Genomic DNA, 16,380 nt, shown 5'->3' with positions numbered 1-16,380 from the left:
TAACAGCCCGCCTCTGTTGGCACAGTCTCTGAAGCATGTGCAGTGTTGAGTTCCACCTTGTTGCAACGTCTATGATTAGGCGATGCTGGGGAAGGTTCAAAGACCGCTGATAGGTCTGCATACGGCTGGAGTGTACAGGCAAACGTCGGATATGTGAGCAAAGTCCACGCACTTTGAGGAGCAGGTCGGAGAACCCAGGATAAGTTTTCAATAAGCACTGCACCACCAGGTTTAAGGTGTGAGCCAGGCAAAGAATGTGTTTCAGTTGGGAAAGGGAGATGGCAGCCATGAAATTCCTTCCGTTATCACTCACTACCTTGCCTGCCTCAAGATCTACTGTGCCCAGCCATGACTGCGTTTCTTGTTGCAAGAACTCGGACAGAACTTCCGCGGTGTGTCTGTTGTCGCCCAAACACTTCATAGCCAATACAGCCTGCTGACGCTTGCCAGTAGCTGGCCCATAATGGGACCACTGGTGTGCAACAGTGTAATCTGCCGATGGAGTGGTTGGCCGACTGCGGTCTGTGGAAGAGCTGTAGCTTCTGCAGGAGGACGAGGAGGAGGAGGAGGAGGGGGTGCGAACGCCTACAGCCAACTGTTTCCTAGACCGTGGGCTAGGCACAACTGTCCCGAAATTGATGTCCCCTGTGGACCCTGCATCCACCACATTCACCCAGTGTGCTGTGATGGACACATAACGTCCCTGGCCATGCCTACTGGTCCATGCATCTGTAGTCAGGTGCACCTTTGTACTCACAGATTGCCTGAGTGCATGGACGATGCGCTGTTTAACATGCTGGTGCAGGGCTGGGATGGCTTTTCTGGAAAAAAAGTGTCGACTGGGTAGCTCGTATCGTGGTTCAGCGTACTCCATCAGGGCTTTGAAAGCTACGCTTTCAACTAACCGGTAGGGCATCATCTCTAACGAGATTAGTCTAGCTATGTGGGCGTTAAAACCCTGTGTACGCGGATGCGAGGATAAGTACTTCCTTTTTCTAACCAGAGTCTCATGTAGTGTGAGCTGGACTGGAGAGCTGGAGATCGTGGAACTTTCGGGTGTGCCGGTGGACATGGCAGACTGAGAGACGGTTGGAGACGGTATTGTTTCCGCCGGTGCCCTAGATGCAATATTTCCTCCTACAAAACTGGTGATTCCCTGACCCTGACTGCTTTTGGCTGGCAAAGAAACCTGCACAGATACTGCTGGTGGTGCGGAAAATGGTGGCCTTACAGTGACGGAAGGGATGTTGCGTTGCTGACTAGCTTCATTGGCCGAGGGTGCTACAACCTTAAGGGACATTTGGTAGTTAGTCCAGGCTTGAAAATGCATGGTGGTTAAGTGTCTATGCATGCAACTAGTATTGAGACTTTTCAGATTCTGACCTCTGCTTAAGCTAGTTGAACATTTTTGACAGATGACTTTGCGCTGATCAATTGGATGTTGTTTAAAAAAATGCCAGACTGCACTCTTCCTAGCATCGGATCCCTTTTCAGGGATTGCAGACTGAGCTTTAACCGGATGGCCACGCTGTCCTCCAACAGGTTTTGGCTTTGACACGCGTTTTGGGCCAGATACGGGCCCGGCAGATGGAACCTGTTGCGATGTTGATGCCTGCTGCGGCCCCTCCTCCACCTCCGCTTCTGAACTACTGCCGCCTGCACCCTGTTCCCCCAATGGCTGCCAATCGGGGTCAACAACTGGGTCATCTATTACCTCCTCTTCGAGCTCGTGTGCAACTTCGTCTGTGTCACTGTGTCGGTCGGTGGTATAGCGTTCGTGGCAGTGCAACATAGTCTCATCAGGGTCTGATTGTGGATCAGTACCCTGAGAGGGCAATGTGGTGGTCTGAGTCAAAGGAGCAGCATAGTACTCTGGCTGTGGCTGTGCATCAGTGCACTCCATGTCAGAATCTACTTGTAATGGGCATGGCCTGTTAAGTGTTTCACTTTCTAAGCCAGGGACGGTATGTGTAAAGAGCTCCATGGAGTAACCCGTTGTGTCGCCTGCTGCATCCTTCTCTCTTGTTAAGAACAAGTACCACTGATACATAACTTAAATACAAATACTAGGGGAAATAACCCTCTACATTTGGACAAAATTCCTGTAAGGAGGACACTCCGAAATTATTTAACCTACAACAGAATGTGGAGTACACAGTCCCATACACAACTATGAAGGATTTGTAACACAGTTTTATTAATAAATATAGACTACATCATCATTAGATAAATATAAACAGACTAACAAAACAAGGTACATAGGTGGTGCAAATACATACAGACACAAACCACTGTAGTAACACTGGGGGATATAACGGTATCCTCACACAATCCTCCTAAGCAAAGTGCTAAGTGCAAAAAGAAGGTGCCAATAAGTATAAGGCCAATTCCCTCCACATACTGAAATGACTATATAGCGTCCCCCCAGACCTCTACTGTAAAGGAGGGGGAGGTGGGAAGGAGGAATATACCGCTAGTCTTACCCATACGTATGTGCCGGTGGTGTGTCTCCAGCAGCCCCGATGCGCGTTTCACGTTGGGCTTCCTCGGCCCCCCTATGTACCTTGTTTTGTTAGTCTGTTTATATTTATCTAATGATGATGTAGTCTATATTTATTAATAAAACTGTGTTACAAATCCTTCATAGTTGTGTATGGGACTGTGTACTCCACATTCTGTTGTAGGTTAAATCCTTCTCTCTTGTTGTAGTTTTTGCTGAAGAGGACAAGGAAGCGACTTGTCCCTGACCGTGAACATCCACAAGCGACGCGCTGCTTTTACATTTACCAGTTTCAGAAGAGGAGGCAAAAGAGCTAGAGGCTGAGTCTGCAATGTAAGCCAAAACTTGCTGTTGCTGCTCCGCCTTTAAAAGCGGTTTTCGTACTCCCAGAAAAGAGAGCGTTCGAGGCCTTGTGAGCCAGACGACGAAACTGGCTCCACAGCTCCAGACTTAGGTGGAATATTTTTATCCCCACGACCACCTGATGCTCCACTACCACTACCATCATTACCAGCTGACAATGAACGCCCACGGCCACGACGACCTCTTGCACCAGACTTCCTCATTGTTTTAAAAACTTAACCAAAGTAACTTTATTTGTTGCTGTCAAACAACTTACACGGTGAGCTATAACTTCAGTATGATTTCAATATCCCTTAACAGGTTGGTGAGACCACAAGGAAAATCAGGCACAATGTTACACACTCTGTTTTCTGTGGCACCAAATCACAGAGATGCCACACACGCAAGACTGTCACTCAAGCACAAATGTCAATATTAATCTCCCACTGTTTTCTTTTTTTTTTCTTTTTCAGGGAGACTTTAGAAACCAAATGATAAAAAATAAATAGGCTTTCTATGGCCCACTGAGTGAGAGATGGCACACACAGGGGTCAGGAGTGGCACACAAGCAGAAAGGGCAATATTAATCTCCCACTGTTTTCTTTTTTTTTTCTTTTTCAGGGAGACTTTAGAAACCAAATAATAAAAAATAAATAGGCTTTCTATGGCCCACTGAGTGAGAGATGGCACACACAGGAGTCAGGAGTGGCACACAAGCAGAAAGGGCAATATTAATCTCCCACTGATTGATGTAGTGATTTTTTTTCAGGTAGATTTTAGAACCCAAATCAAGCAAAAAAACAAATAGGTTTTCTATGGCCCACTGAGTGAGAGATGGCACACACAGGGATGGCACTCTAGCAGAAATGCCAATCTTAATCTCCCACAAAAAAAAAAAAAAAAGAAACTGTCCTACAATTACTATCTCCCTGCAGTAATCTCAGCCAGGTATGGCAGGCAGCAATAAGGAGTGGACTGATGCACAAATTAAATAAAAAGTGTGGACAAACAAAAAAGATAGCTGTGCAGAAAGGAAGGAACAAGAGGATATGTGCTTTGAAAAAAGCAGTTGGTTTGCACAGTGGCGTACACACAGCAATACAGCTATCAGGGAGCCTTCTAGGGCAGCCCAATGAGCTACAGCGCTGAGAGAAAAAAAAAAATGTAGCTTCCACTGTCCCTGCACACCGAAGGTGGTGTTGGACAGTGGAAATCGCTACAGCACAAGCGGTTTGGTGGTTAATGGACCCTGCCTAACGCTCTCCCTGCTTCTAATGAAGCGGCAGCAACCTCTCCCTAAGCTCAGAGCAGCAGCAGTGAGATGGCGGTCGGTGGGAACGCCCCTTTATAGCCCCTGTGACGCCGCAGACAGCAAGCCAATCACTGCAATGCCCTTCTCTAAGATGGTGGGGACTGAGATCTATGTCATCACGCTGCCCACACTCTGCGTTCACCTCCATTGGCTGAGAAATGGCACTTTTCGCGTCATTGAAACGCGACTTTGGCGCGAAAGTCGCGTACCGCCTGGCCGATGCAACGCTGGGATCGGCTCGGTTTCATGAGACGCCGACTTTGCCAAAAGTCGGCGACTTTTGAAAATGAACGACCCGTTTCGCTCAACCCTAGATGTGCCTAAACAGTGGAAACCCCCCAATTCTAACTCCAACCCTAACATCAACACACCCCTTACCCTAATCCCAACCCTAGCCCTACCTCTAATCCTAACCCTTACCCCTAATTCCAACCCTAATCCCAACCCTACCCCTAATCCCAAGCCTAACCCTACCCCTGATCCCAACCCTAACCCTAATCCTAACCCTACCCCTACCTCTAATCCTACCCTAATCCTAACCCTACCCCTAATCCTAACCCTACCCATAACCCTACCACTAACCCTAACACTAATCCCAACCCTAACTTTAGCCCCAACCCTAACCCTAATTTTAGCCCTAACCCTAACTTTAGCCCAACTCTAACCCTAATGGGAAAACTGGGACAGGGCTGTGATCACTGGGACAGGGGTGATATCAGCAGGGTGGAGGGAGATCCACGGGGCAGGGGGTGATCCGCGGGGCAGGGGGGTGATCAGCGGGGCAGGGGTAAGATCAGCAGGGCAGGGGGATGATCAGCTGGGCAGGGGGAGATCTGCAGGGCAGATGGATGATCAGGGGGCAGGAGGCAATCAGGGGGTGATCACCGGGGGCAGGAGGGGGCTGTCAGGTGCAGGGGGCTGAGGAGATGCAGATGGAGGAGATGGAGCCAGCAGCAGCAAGGGGGTTGGTCAGGGGGTGCTCACTGGGGCAGGGGGAGGGGGTGATCACTGAGGCAGGGGGGAGGGAGCGGATGTCGGGGGGCATGGATTCGAACAGCACGGGAGTGGAGGGCAGCAGAGGGGAGTTGGTGGCAGCGGTGGTGATGATGGCGGCGGGAGCAGCAATTGCGGTGAGTATGTGGCAGGGCCGCAAGCAGGCACTTCACTGTTCAGCTTCCACGGATGACATGAAGCTGGACAGCAAAGGCAGCCATCGTTTTCTCCGCCCCTCCACATCTGAATGGAGAGCTAGCATCACATGGACGTGTCACATGGTGACAAAGTGGTCACCAGAGCGATCGTAGCCAAGGGGGGGCAAAGCCACCCCCTGGGCTCGAGTACAAGTCCCCCTGTACCTGCAGGTTGGGTGAAATTTCAATTAACCCTTTCACCTGACCTGTAGGAACGCGATCCCGCCATGATGCCACATAGGTGTCACAGGTCAGATTGACACCGACTTTCATGACTCCTACATGTCGTCACAGGTCGGGAAGGGGTTAAAAACCACAGTATCACTGTGCTTGATTGGACAGCAAACTCGCCTACCTTAACCCCATACAGAATCTATGGGGTATTTTCAAGAGGAAGATGAGACACCAGATCCAACAATGCAAACGAGCTGAAGGCTGCTATCAAAGCAACCTGGGTTTCCATAACACCTCAGCAGTGCCACAGGCTGATCGCCTCCATTCCACGTCGCATTGATGCAGAAATTGATGCAAAAGGAGCCCCGACCAAGTATTGAGTGCATTTACTCAACATACATTTCAGTAGGCCAACATTTCAGGTTTTAAAATCATTTTTCAAGCTGATATTCTAAAGTATTCTAATTTACTGAGATAATTACTTTTGGGTTTTCGTTGGCTGTAAGCCATAATTATAAACATTAACAGAAATTAACTCTTGAAATACATCATTCTGTTTGTAATGACTGTATATGATATGAGTTTCACTTTTTGTATTGAAGAACTGAAATAAATTAACATTTTGATGATATTCTAATTATGTGAGAAGCACATGTATATATTAGCAGAACAAAACCTATACTATAAAAAATGTCAAAATAACTTCTGAAGCTACATTAAATTAGTTTTAGTAGGCAGACATCCACAAATACATTTATTGAGAGCATGCAGCGCACGCAACTGATGCTAACTGTAATCCTACTTTTTAGTTAACAAAATATTGTCATATAAGCTAATTACTACAATACATTTTTACTACACTATTAAATTTTTTTATTCCTATTTTTAAATATTTTTTCACACTTTTTGAAAAAATATATTGGGACTCTGCAACCGAATCTGATCAGTGGGTTGCAATACTGATTAGAGCGCTACGGCCACTGGTTGCACAAGCAGATATGAAGACTTGACAGGAAAAAAAGCCTTAACCAAAAATTGAACATACTTGTAGGTTCTGATCAATGATGTGAGCCACTGATCAGGGTTCAGAGGCCACAGGATGGGGTTGTCATAAAGAAGTCTACATGTGATTGGTGCGGACAAGCAGCACCAATCACCATCGTAAAAAATAATACACCAGGATAGGGCTTTAAATGAACAATTGGTGTGATTGGCTGGTCAAAGTTGACCAGCTAATTGCAGAGATCACCAATGGGGGTTGGCAATATCCCCCTTGGTGATGAGGGAAGATGATCAATTGTCGAGTACAGCAGCCATCTTTAAACAATCATAGTCTCTTTTGTCACTGTGATCATTTTCCTGCATGACATACCAATACTTCCATTTATGGAAAATCACTGCAAAAAATGAAGTAGCGGTATAATAGGGATAAATGCATAGCTATCAGCATACTCATTGAATTGCTCAACACTTTCCCTGGCAAACAAAAAAGGGTCTGACTTAAATGTGACTGTACATTGATTTCACATTTCACATTTCAGTTAATAACTATAAACCTTATGTATGTGACATTTAGCAATTTTTTTCCTCAGTGACTGTAAAAGAACTAGCACAAAATGCAGAATGTAATTACGGAGGATATACACTGGATAATGCCACTTTGCAATGTGTCTCAAAATGCATCAATGATACATACTGCAAGAACAATGCCATGTGTCTGCTTCTTAATGGAGAGCGTACCTGCAGGTATGTAGATACGTTATCATTTTAATTAATGTTCAAATCCTTTCTCTAATGCGGAACTACAAGAAATTTCCTAAATGGTATTGAAAAGCAAAGATGTAGTATAATAATAGTGGCCCAGTAATAAAAAATCAGTTTTAGTAAACATTGAAAAAGGAAATTACAAATGTGGAAGCTGTGACCCAGAAAAGAAGGGCAAAAAATATAAGAGGGATTAAATGGGATGAGGTTCTAGGAGATGGATCCCAGCAGATAGCTCGTTGATAACTGAAGCAATACTTGTATGCATGATCCCATGTGATCACTCCTCCAATCCTTTCACTATGTTAAACGTCTTATTAGAGTAGTGGGTGGTCTCTAGTTGAATAATATTAGCTGATTTTTAGGACTTTATGGGTGCACTCACACAGTGCAAAATGTTACAGCACACAGTCGCTTCAATACCATGTCTAGGCTGAGGCATAAACACAACAAAAATCCAAGTTTTTAATAATATGTTATCATAATTGTTGTTCTAAAAAGAACACCACATTTGTGGAAAGGTCATGATAAAAACTCATAGGGCTATTATGGTGTGTCACTGACTCACCATATAAATATACCCCATGACCATGTTCAGATTTTTTTTCAGATTTTCAGTACAGATTCCATCAATATCTTATACATTAGTCTGTGTAAGGGTACCGTCACACAGTGCAATTTTGATCGCTACGACGGCACGATTCGTGACATTGCAGCGTCGTATGATTATCGCTCCAGCATCGCAGACTGCGGTCACACTGTGCAATCACGGCGCTGGAGCGATGCCGAAGTCCCCGGGTAACCAGGGTAAACATCGGGTTACTAAGCGCAGGGCCGCGCTTAGTAACCCGATGTTTACCGTGGTTACCAGCGTAAAAGTTAAAAAAAACAAACCGTACATACTCACCATCTGATGTCCGTCAGGTCCCTTGCCGTCTGCTTCCTGCTCTGACTGAGTGCCGCCGTACAGTGAGAGCACAGCACAGCAGTGACTTAGTAACCCGATGTTTACCCTGGTTACCAGCGAACGCATCGCTGGATCGCTGTCACACACAATGATCCAGCGATGACAGCGGGAGATCCAGCGACGAAAGAAAGTTTCAAACGATCTGCTACGACGTACGATTCTCAGCAGGGTCCCTGATCGCAGTAGCGTGTCAGACACTGCGAGATCATAACGATATCGCTAGAACGTCACGAATTGTGCCGTCGTAGCGATCAAAATTGCACTGTGTGACGGTACCCTTAGTCTAAACACAGCATAGTTGTGGGAATGACACATCCTAGAAATCAGCTAGAGAATTTTGATCAGCTTTTTTCTTACATTTTGAACAACATACATATGTAAATAAGGCTACTTTCACACTAGCGTTAACTGCAATCCGTCAAAATGCGTTGTTTTGCAGAAAAAATGCATCCTGCAAAAGTGCTTGCAGGATGCGTTTTTTTACCATTGACTATCGTTAGCTACGCATTGCGACAGATTGCCACACGTCGCAACCGTCGTGTTGTGGCGGTCCGCCGGGAGCAAAAAACGTTACATGTAACATTTTTTGCTCCCGACGGTCCGCCCCCACCTCCCCGCACTTCCCCGCACCTCACAATGGGGCAGTGGAAGCGCTGGAAAAATGCATCCGCTGCCCCCATTGTGCGGCGGAGACAACGCTAGCGTCGGTAACCTCGGCCCGACGCACTGCGACAGGCCGAGCCCGACGCTAGTGTGAAAGTAGCCTAAGCCATTTTTTTTCTTTCAGCTGTAAACCATTCTCTATCTACATCACATCTGGACCCCAATGTGAACATCTCTCCATGAACCTGGGTCCATTCTTTGGCATATTATTTGGAGCTTTGGGCTTCCTTCTTCTGCTGCTCCTGGGAATCTGGTTTGCAGTTCGTTGGTATCGAAAGAAACAAGAGAATGACGGATATGCAGATGAGTAAGTGACAACTGGTTCACACTTGTAATGTAAACTACAGTAAAAGAAAATTACCTGTTATAAGGATAGCATTTCATAGCAAATATTACAAAGTTAACCAATTGGTAGCGCTTGTGCTGATCATAGCAAAGGTGGTACAGACAGAATGGCCATCATCTACCATTTGAAAAACATAAAGAAGGATTTGTTAATCCTGGCTGTCACGCTCGGACACGGGTATGTCTGGCGAACGACACAGCATATAAGTACAACAGGACAGAAAAAAGGAGAGGAGCGGGGATGGGACACCTCCTGACACCAACCTATGCCTAATCGTAATCTTCCCTAATTCCCTATGCTTGCCTTTCACGAGCCTAGTCCCTGTCTGTCACCTCTACTAAAAAGGATACTACTCAGATCAGAATCTGCTGTATGCTCCACAGCAGAGGGAGTAAACGGAATCAGGATAACAGAACTTCAACAGTGGCAATACCACAGTCTCAGCTCCACACACCTAGCTAGTCTTCATAGAAGAAAACTCTATAACCGACGTTCAGCTGATAGGTCATGTGACTATTTAAAGGGAGGTGGGAATGGTTTTTAACCAATAACAGCTGACCAGCCTAAAAGAAACTGCCAACAAGAGACTGAAATTAACTCTTGCTGGACCAAAGGAAAAAAATAACATTTAAATTTCAGCAGACCCAGAGCTGCCACAAATCCTTTAACAATTCCTGACACTGGCTCACTGTATTTTAGTGCAGTGGGAGGCAGATAAGGCTCACGAGGCATGCCCTGTAGACAAATCTAGTGTTAGGTTCTCAAATGTAAGGTGTAGGGTAAGAACTATCTTGCATTAAGTTGTTATAGTTGATTTGTAAAATATGGAGAGGGGTCATAAAGGGGTACTCTGGGGAAATAAAAAATGATTGCAATGACCATATTCATAAACTATTAAGATAACATGAATTGTGCTGTTTTCAGCCCTCTAACTACCTCTAATTCTGTGTGATGCTGTAGCTGCTCCTCACTGATCTCCCTCCCTATGGGAAGTTATGTCACACATCTGGGGGCATTGCATTCTCTCTGCTAGCAGCAGCAATCAGTCCCCTGATACTATCTGCTAATATGCAATCTGATATTGGGGGCATGGCGTGGGCGTGGTTTGCTCCCGGCTGTTAGTAGCAGTCTGCCCATTGATTCTATCTACTTGTATGTGGTCTCATATTATCAGGGGCTTGGCTGCTACTCCTAGCAGCCGGAAGCAGACCACACTCACGCGACGCCCACAATATTAGACTGTGTACAAGCAGATAGCACTGGGGGCAGGCCACAGCAGCAGGAAGAATACCACACCCACTGATGTGTGATGTAATGTCCCATAAAGGAGGGGGAGCAGTGAAGAGCAGCTACAGCATCATACAGAATTACAAGTAGTCTGAGGGTGGAACACAGCACCATCCATGTTATCCTAATAGTTTATGACTGTATGGCCATCACAATAATTTTTTATCTCCCCAGAGTACCATATAATAAACTGTCTAAAGTACTCCAGGGGTACGGCAAATGGTTGTTTTGGTGAAAAGGATTATATGGATTAATTTGGGACACACACTGGGGGCTTTCCATATTTTAATGCAAAACAGTTCAACGCACTCATCATTTCTAAGTTTATAGTAACTTCTACATGCTGTTTTTCACAACATGTAATGCTATTCTAATGATTTTCATAATTCTTTTTTTTACTTATTTTCTTAATCAGAACATACAAATCTCGATTTATCTGGAAAACATCTCTATTTTCAAGTAAGTGTAGATCTTATTTCCTAATATTATTACATATATTTCAATTTATTAATATTGCACTCTCATGTTGATCAATTTTTTAGCCTTTGAGCGGTTGGGAGAATCGGAATTTTCAACTTCAGATAAAGGCATTAAATCTCCACATTTGGTCGACTGGGAACCTCACCTTGAAAATGTCGACTGTTCAACGGAGGTATGATGGCTAATATGTCTTCAAAATAACAGTACAAATTAGGATTACGAATTCCATTCATCTGTTTGATTCAGAAAAAAGAAATTAATGGCACAAATCCAATATATGACAAACACCAGCAATTCCAGACAGACCCTAATGACTTATCATGTCGTCTGTCAGGGGTTTTTTTTTTTTTTTCACAAGAAAAAAAATAGTGTAGCTTGTAGTTTATATATTCATATTACCAGGAATGATTAAATGGAGAGGTAGAGAGTATACTTTGCAGGAAACACCCGCTAAGGTCTGGCATTGCAGCACCACCTGCAGGCATGTCGGAGAAAGCAATACAGAAATTAGTTATCAACACAGTACAACATGAACCTCTAAGGGCTCCTTTTCACTTGCGAGAAATACGTCCAAGTCTTGCATGTTAAAACCCTGCTCTGGCGCCGCACTCCAGAGCGGAGAGTGCGGCTGCATAGCAACACATGCAGCTGCACGCGCTGCTCCCAAGTGCTGGCGCCAAAGCTTGGTTTTCACATGCGAGACTCGGACGTATTTCTCGCAAGTGAAAAGGAGCCCTAAGGGTGCAAACATTTTCTTTATGATAGAAGTGCATATAAGATTAAAGATATAAGGTACAAGATTTTCTGGTTCACATTATCAGATTGAACCAATCCCAAAGGCTGTTATAAAACTTAAAGGGGTATTACTACCTGAGACATTCATAGCATTTTAAAGTATATGCCCTAAATGTATAAAAAGTGGCGATTCCATATCCAAGACTCCAACCTATCAGGAGAATGGCAGTCATCTTGTTTCCCATTCATACTGCTGAAAGGCCTAGACCATGTGTGCAGCTCTCTTTAATATAGCTTAAATGATATGATAAAACCGAGCTACTGTAATAAAAGCTACCCTGGCAGCAGCTGCACAGAAGCATGGCCATCTCTCCACCTCATTTACTACTTACTGGAGTGAGGTAAAAAATGAATTGTCCATTCCTGGTTAAAGGCAATTTTTGCCAGTCCTGCCCCTGCAGCTTATTCAAGTGTCTTTGCCAATAAGGAGCATTTTATGTGCAGGGCCCATCCTAGGTTGCTCTAATGCGCTACTTGTCCATTCCTGCCCTCTACAGACTAGAATAGAAGATATTGAGTAAAATGTGCAGGTTTTGGGAATAACTGGTCTAATCTAATATTTGCTAAACTTTTCACTGATCATTCTTTGCATGTTTTCTTCCAGGTCAAAATAAAGCGACCAGAAATCAACAATGACTCGCTCAAGAGTATCAAGAAATCCGAACAAAATTAAAGTGTTTTTATGATGTTTTATTTGAGTATCTAAAATTTGTATATGTGCAGAGAACAAAGATTTCATAATGATTGAAAGGCATATTTGATTATGAATGTATAAGACACAGAACTCCCTGTATTGGGATAGCACTTTGTAAAATACATTAAGATATTTATTAGATATGAACCCTATCCTTAGGGACACAATGCTGCCTTATCAGACCTGCTCATTTGTGATTTACACTGTTGCCAAATTCCCATAATTAATGAGCATTTGCCTGCTATAACTTTTCTTATTTTTCCAAAATAAAATTGTTTACAAGCCAGATGTATAGATTTTGGACCATAGTTCTTATTTTCCTGGACTGTAATTACGGGTCGAAAAATGGGAAGTCGCAGCTTTTTTAATTATATTTGGTTCAGTCCAGTTTAATTATGTTTACGAATAAATGTCTCAGAAACTTGAACAAACTCGCAAGGATTTCTCTACATTATAATGCACTGTGCACCTTGTCTTCCTCCAGTAATGCGAAATCTATCTTTGTATTAGATTTTTGTAAGTTGATTTAAGAAATATTTATATTTTACCCTCTAAATGTTGAAATTATTAAGTAATGCAATAGGGCTCATTGTCTACAATATAGAGGGACTGTACAATTATGCTGTGATTTTTAAAAATTGTTGAATGCATTCCTGATATATTTAGTAATTTTAATAAAAAATACGCATACAGTTTGCCTTGTAAATTATGTTGACACAATAGCACTGTACATTGTATACTGTACAAAAAAAGTTTATATTTATATGTTAGACCAAACTTATATCTGGGAGCCTCAATAGAGAAAAGTGCATTTGATTATGTGCCCTAAATAAGCAAAACTCAGTGTGAAGGAGAATATAATGTTTAAGCCAATTAATAATAATAATCTTTATATAGCAGCGCTTTACAGTTTGCACACATTATCATCGCTGTCCCCAATGGGGCTCACAATCTAAATTCCCTATCAGTATGTCTTTGGAATGTGGGAGGAAACCCACACAAACACGGGGAGAACATACAAACTCCTTGCAGATGTTGTCCTTGGTGGGATTTGAACCCAGGACACCAGCGCTGCAAGGCTGCTGTGCTAACCACTGAGCCACCGTGCCACCTGATCAACAATACTGATTAAGCAGAGGAGAGTTTTTTATTTTGTGTACAACTTAATACTCAATTATCATATTTATTGTTTCATTCATTAGGAGATTTTGATGCAGGATAATGAAGGTGATAATGAAGATGTCACTCCCTTCACATGTCCACTTAAAAAAAAGCATAGCGTGAGATGGTCCATTTTTACTATCCATGTGGTTTTCTTTTAGCCATTCATGTGTGTGTACCATCTGTGTGTATGTGTGTACCATCCATGTGCTGTCTATTTGGCATCCATGTGACATCTGTGTGGCATGTACCAGCATAGAATTCAGAATACAAATTACAGATTTTTATGCGTGTTATGGGTCAGCGTCAATCTGGCAACTTGTGCACGGGTAAATTATTTTTAAGGGCTGCAACCCTCAGCTGTCAGCTTCAACAAGGCTGGTTATCAAGAATAGAGGGGTTCCAATGCCATATTATATAAATAAATAACGTCTACAGTTGTCACTGCTGGATTGCTATGAGCGCTGCCTGATGGACGGCACTCATATCAAGTCAGCAACTCTGCTACATACAGGCGATCTGATCATCACCTGTAAGTAGCAGAGGCAATCGGGTTATGGCAGCTTCTAGTCTCTCATGGAGAATGGAATTTTCTTTACCACATAAAAAAGAACCTAGACACGTTTGATGTCTATGAACTTGTAATGACCTGCAGAATCACAAAGGCAGGTCAGTTCTAGCATTTAGTGAACATAGTAAAAAAAAGCAAAACAAAAATAATTGTGGAATTGCAGTTTTTTGTTGCAATTTTGCCGCACTTAGAATTTTTGTTCCCATTTTCCAGTACATGATATGTTAAAACCAATGGTGTCTTTCAAAAGTACAACTTGTCTTGCAAAAACCAAGCCCTAACATGGCCATTTTGACCAAAAAATAAAAACGTCATGGGTCTGGGAAGAAGGGGATAAAAAAATGGAAACGCAAAAACGAAAATACCTCTGGTCATGAAGGGGTTAATGACCAGGCCAATTTTTACAATTCTTACCAGTGTCACTGTATGTGATAATAACTCTGGAACATTTCAACGTATCCCATTGATTGAGTTTTTTCGTGGCACATTGTTCATCATGATAGGTGTAAAAGTTCTTTGATATGAGCTGCATTTATTTATACAAAAATTTGGAAATTTGGCAAAAATGTTGAGAATTGTGCAATTGTCAAACTTTTATTTGTTGCGCCCTTAACCCCTTCACCCGGAAGCCTGTTTTCATCTTCCTGATCAGACCATTTTTTTTTTCAATTATGGCCACTGTCACTTTATGAGGTCATAACTCTGAAACGCTTCAACAGATCCTGGTGATTCTGAGAGTTTCTCATGACATATTGTACTTTATGATAGTGGTAAAATTTTTTCGATATGACTTTGTGAAAAAATGTAAATTTGGTGAAAATTTTGAAAATTTTCAAATTTCAAACTTTTAGTTTTTATGCTCTTAAATCAGAGAGTCATATCACACTAAATATTTAACAATTAACATTTACCACATGTCTGATTTACATCAGTACAATTTTGGAAACATATTTTTTTTGTTAGGAAGTTATAAGGGTTAAAAGTTAACCAGCGATTTCTCATTTTTACAACAAAATTTGCAAAACCATTTTTTTAAGGTACCACCTCACACTTGAAGTAACTTTGAGGGGCCTATATGACAGAAAATGCCCCAAAGTGACACCATTCTAAAAACTGCACCCCTCAAGGTACTCAAACCCACATTCAAGAAGTTTATTAACCCTTCAGGTGCTTCGCAGGAATTTTTGGAATGTTTAAAAAATATGTACATTTAACTTTTTTTTCACAAAAAAATTACTTCAGATCCAATTTGTTTTATTTTACTAAGGGTAACAGGAGAAATTGGACCCCAAAAGTTGTTGTTTTATTTGTTTTGAGTACGCTGATACCATAAATGTGGTAGTAAACCACTGTTGGGGCGCACGGCAGAGCTTGGAATGGAAGGAGCACCGATTTACTTTTTCAACACAGAATTGGCTTGAATTGAGATTGGATGCCATGTCTTGTTTGGAGAGCCCCTGATGTGCCTAAACAGTGCAAATCCCCCAAAAGTGACACCATTTTGGAAAGCAGACCCCCTAAGGAACTTATCTAGATGTGTGGTGAGCACTTTGAACCCCAAAGTGCTTCACAGAAGTTTATAATGTAGAGCTTTAAAAATAAAAAATCATATTTTTTCACAAAAATGAACTTTTTGCCCTATTTTTTTTTATTTTCCCAAGGGTAACGTGGGAAAATGGACCCCAAACCAAAGATTATTTGGTTTGATAGTGATTGGTACAGTTGTATTTTACAATGCGATTTTAACATGAGCTTTTACATACAGAGAACTGCTGTATGTAGTGATGAGCGAATATACTCATTGCTCGGGTTTTCCCGAACACGCTTGGGTGGTCTCCGAGTATTTATGACTGCTTGGAGATTTAGTTTTCATCGCAGCAGCTGAATGATTTACATCTGTTAGCCAGCTTGAATACATGTGGGGATTCCCTGGCAACCCCCACATGTACTTATGCTGGCTAACAGATGTAAATCATTCAACTGCGGTGATGAAAACTAAATCTCCGAGCACTAAAAAATACTCGGAGACCACCCGAGCATGCTCTGGAAAACCCGAGCAACAAGTATATTTGCTCATCACTAGCTGTATGTAAAACCTCATGTTAAAATCACATTGTATACGGATTGCAGACTC

The 16,380-nt window shown here is 42.8% G+C and overlaps 1 protein-coding gene across 1 annotated transcript in view; it reads left to right on the top strand.

Moving 5' to 3' along the window:
- LOC143803974 (mucin-4-like) overlaps window positions 1-13,209 on the top strand; it is a 284,408-nt gene extending 271,199 nt beyond the window's left edge. The window contains exons 30-34 of the mRNA XM_077281725.1: window positions 7,111-7,264; window positions 9,037-9,219; window positions 10,961-11,004; window positions 11,088-11,197; window positions 12,425-13,209. Coding sequence (XP_077137840.1) covers window positions 7,111-7,264; window positions 9,037-9,219; window positions 10,961-11,004; window positions 11,088-11,197; window positions 12,425-12,493 — 560 coding nt within the window. The 3' untranslated portion in view covers window positions 12,494-13,209. The remainder of the gene's footprint in view (window positions 1-7,110; window positions 7,265-9,036; window positions 9,220-10,960; window positions 11,005-11,087; window positions 11,198-12,424) is intronic.
- The last annotated feature ends 3,171 nt before the right edge of the window (window positions 13,210-16,380 follow it).

Source organism: Ranitomeya variabilis, chromosome 2 (genome assembly GCF_051348905.1).
Source record: "Ranitomeya variabilis isolate aRanVar5 chromosome 2, aRanVar5.hap1, whole genome shotgun sequence".
Classification (NCBI taxonomy): Eukaryota; Metazoa; Chordata; class Amphibia; order Anura; family Dendrobatidae; genus Ranitomeya; species Ranitomeya variabilis.
The sequence above is the reverse complement of the archived record's forward strand: the minus strand, read 5'-3'. Positions and strand labels throughout refer to the sequence as shown.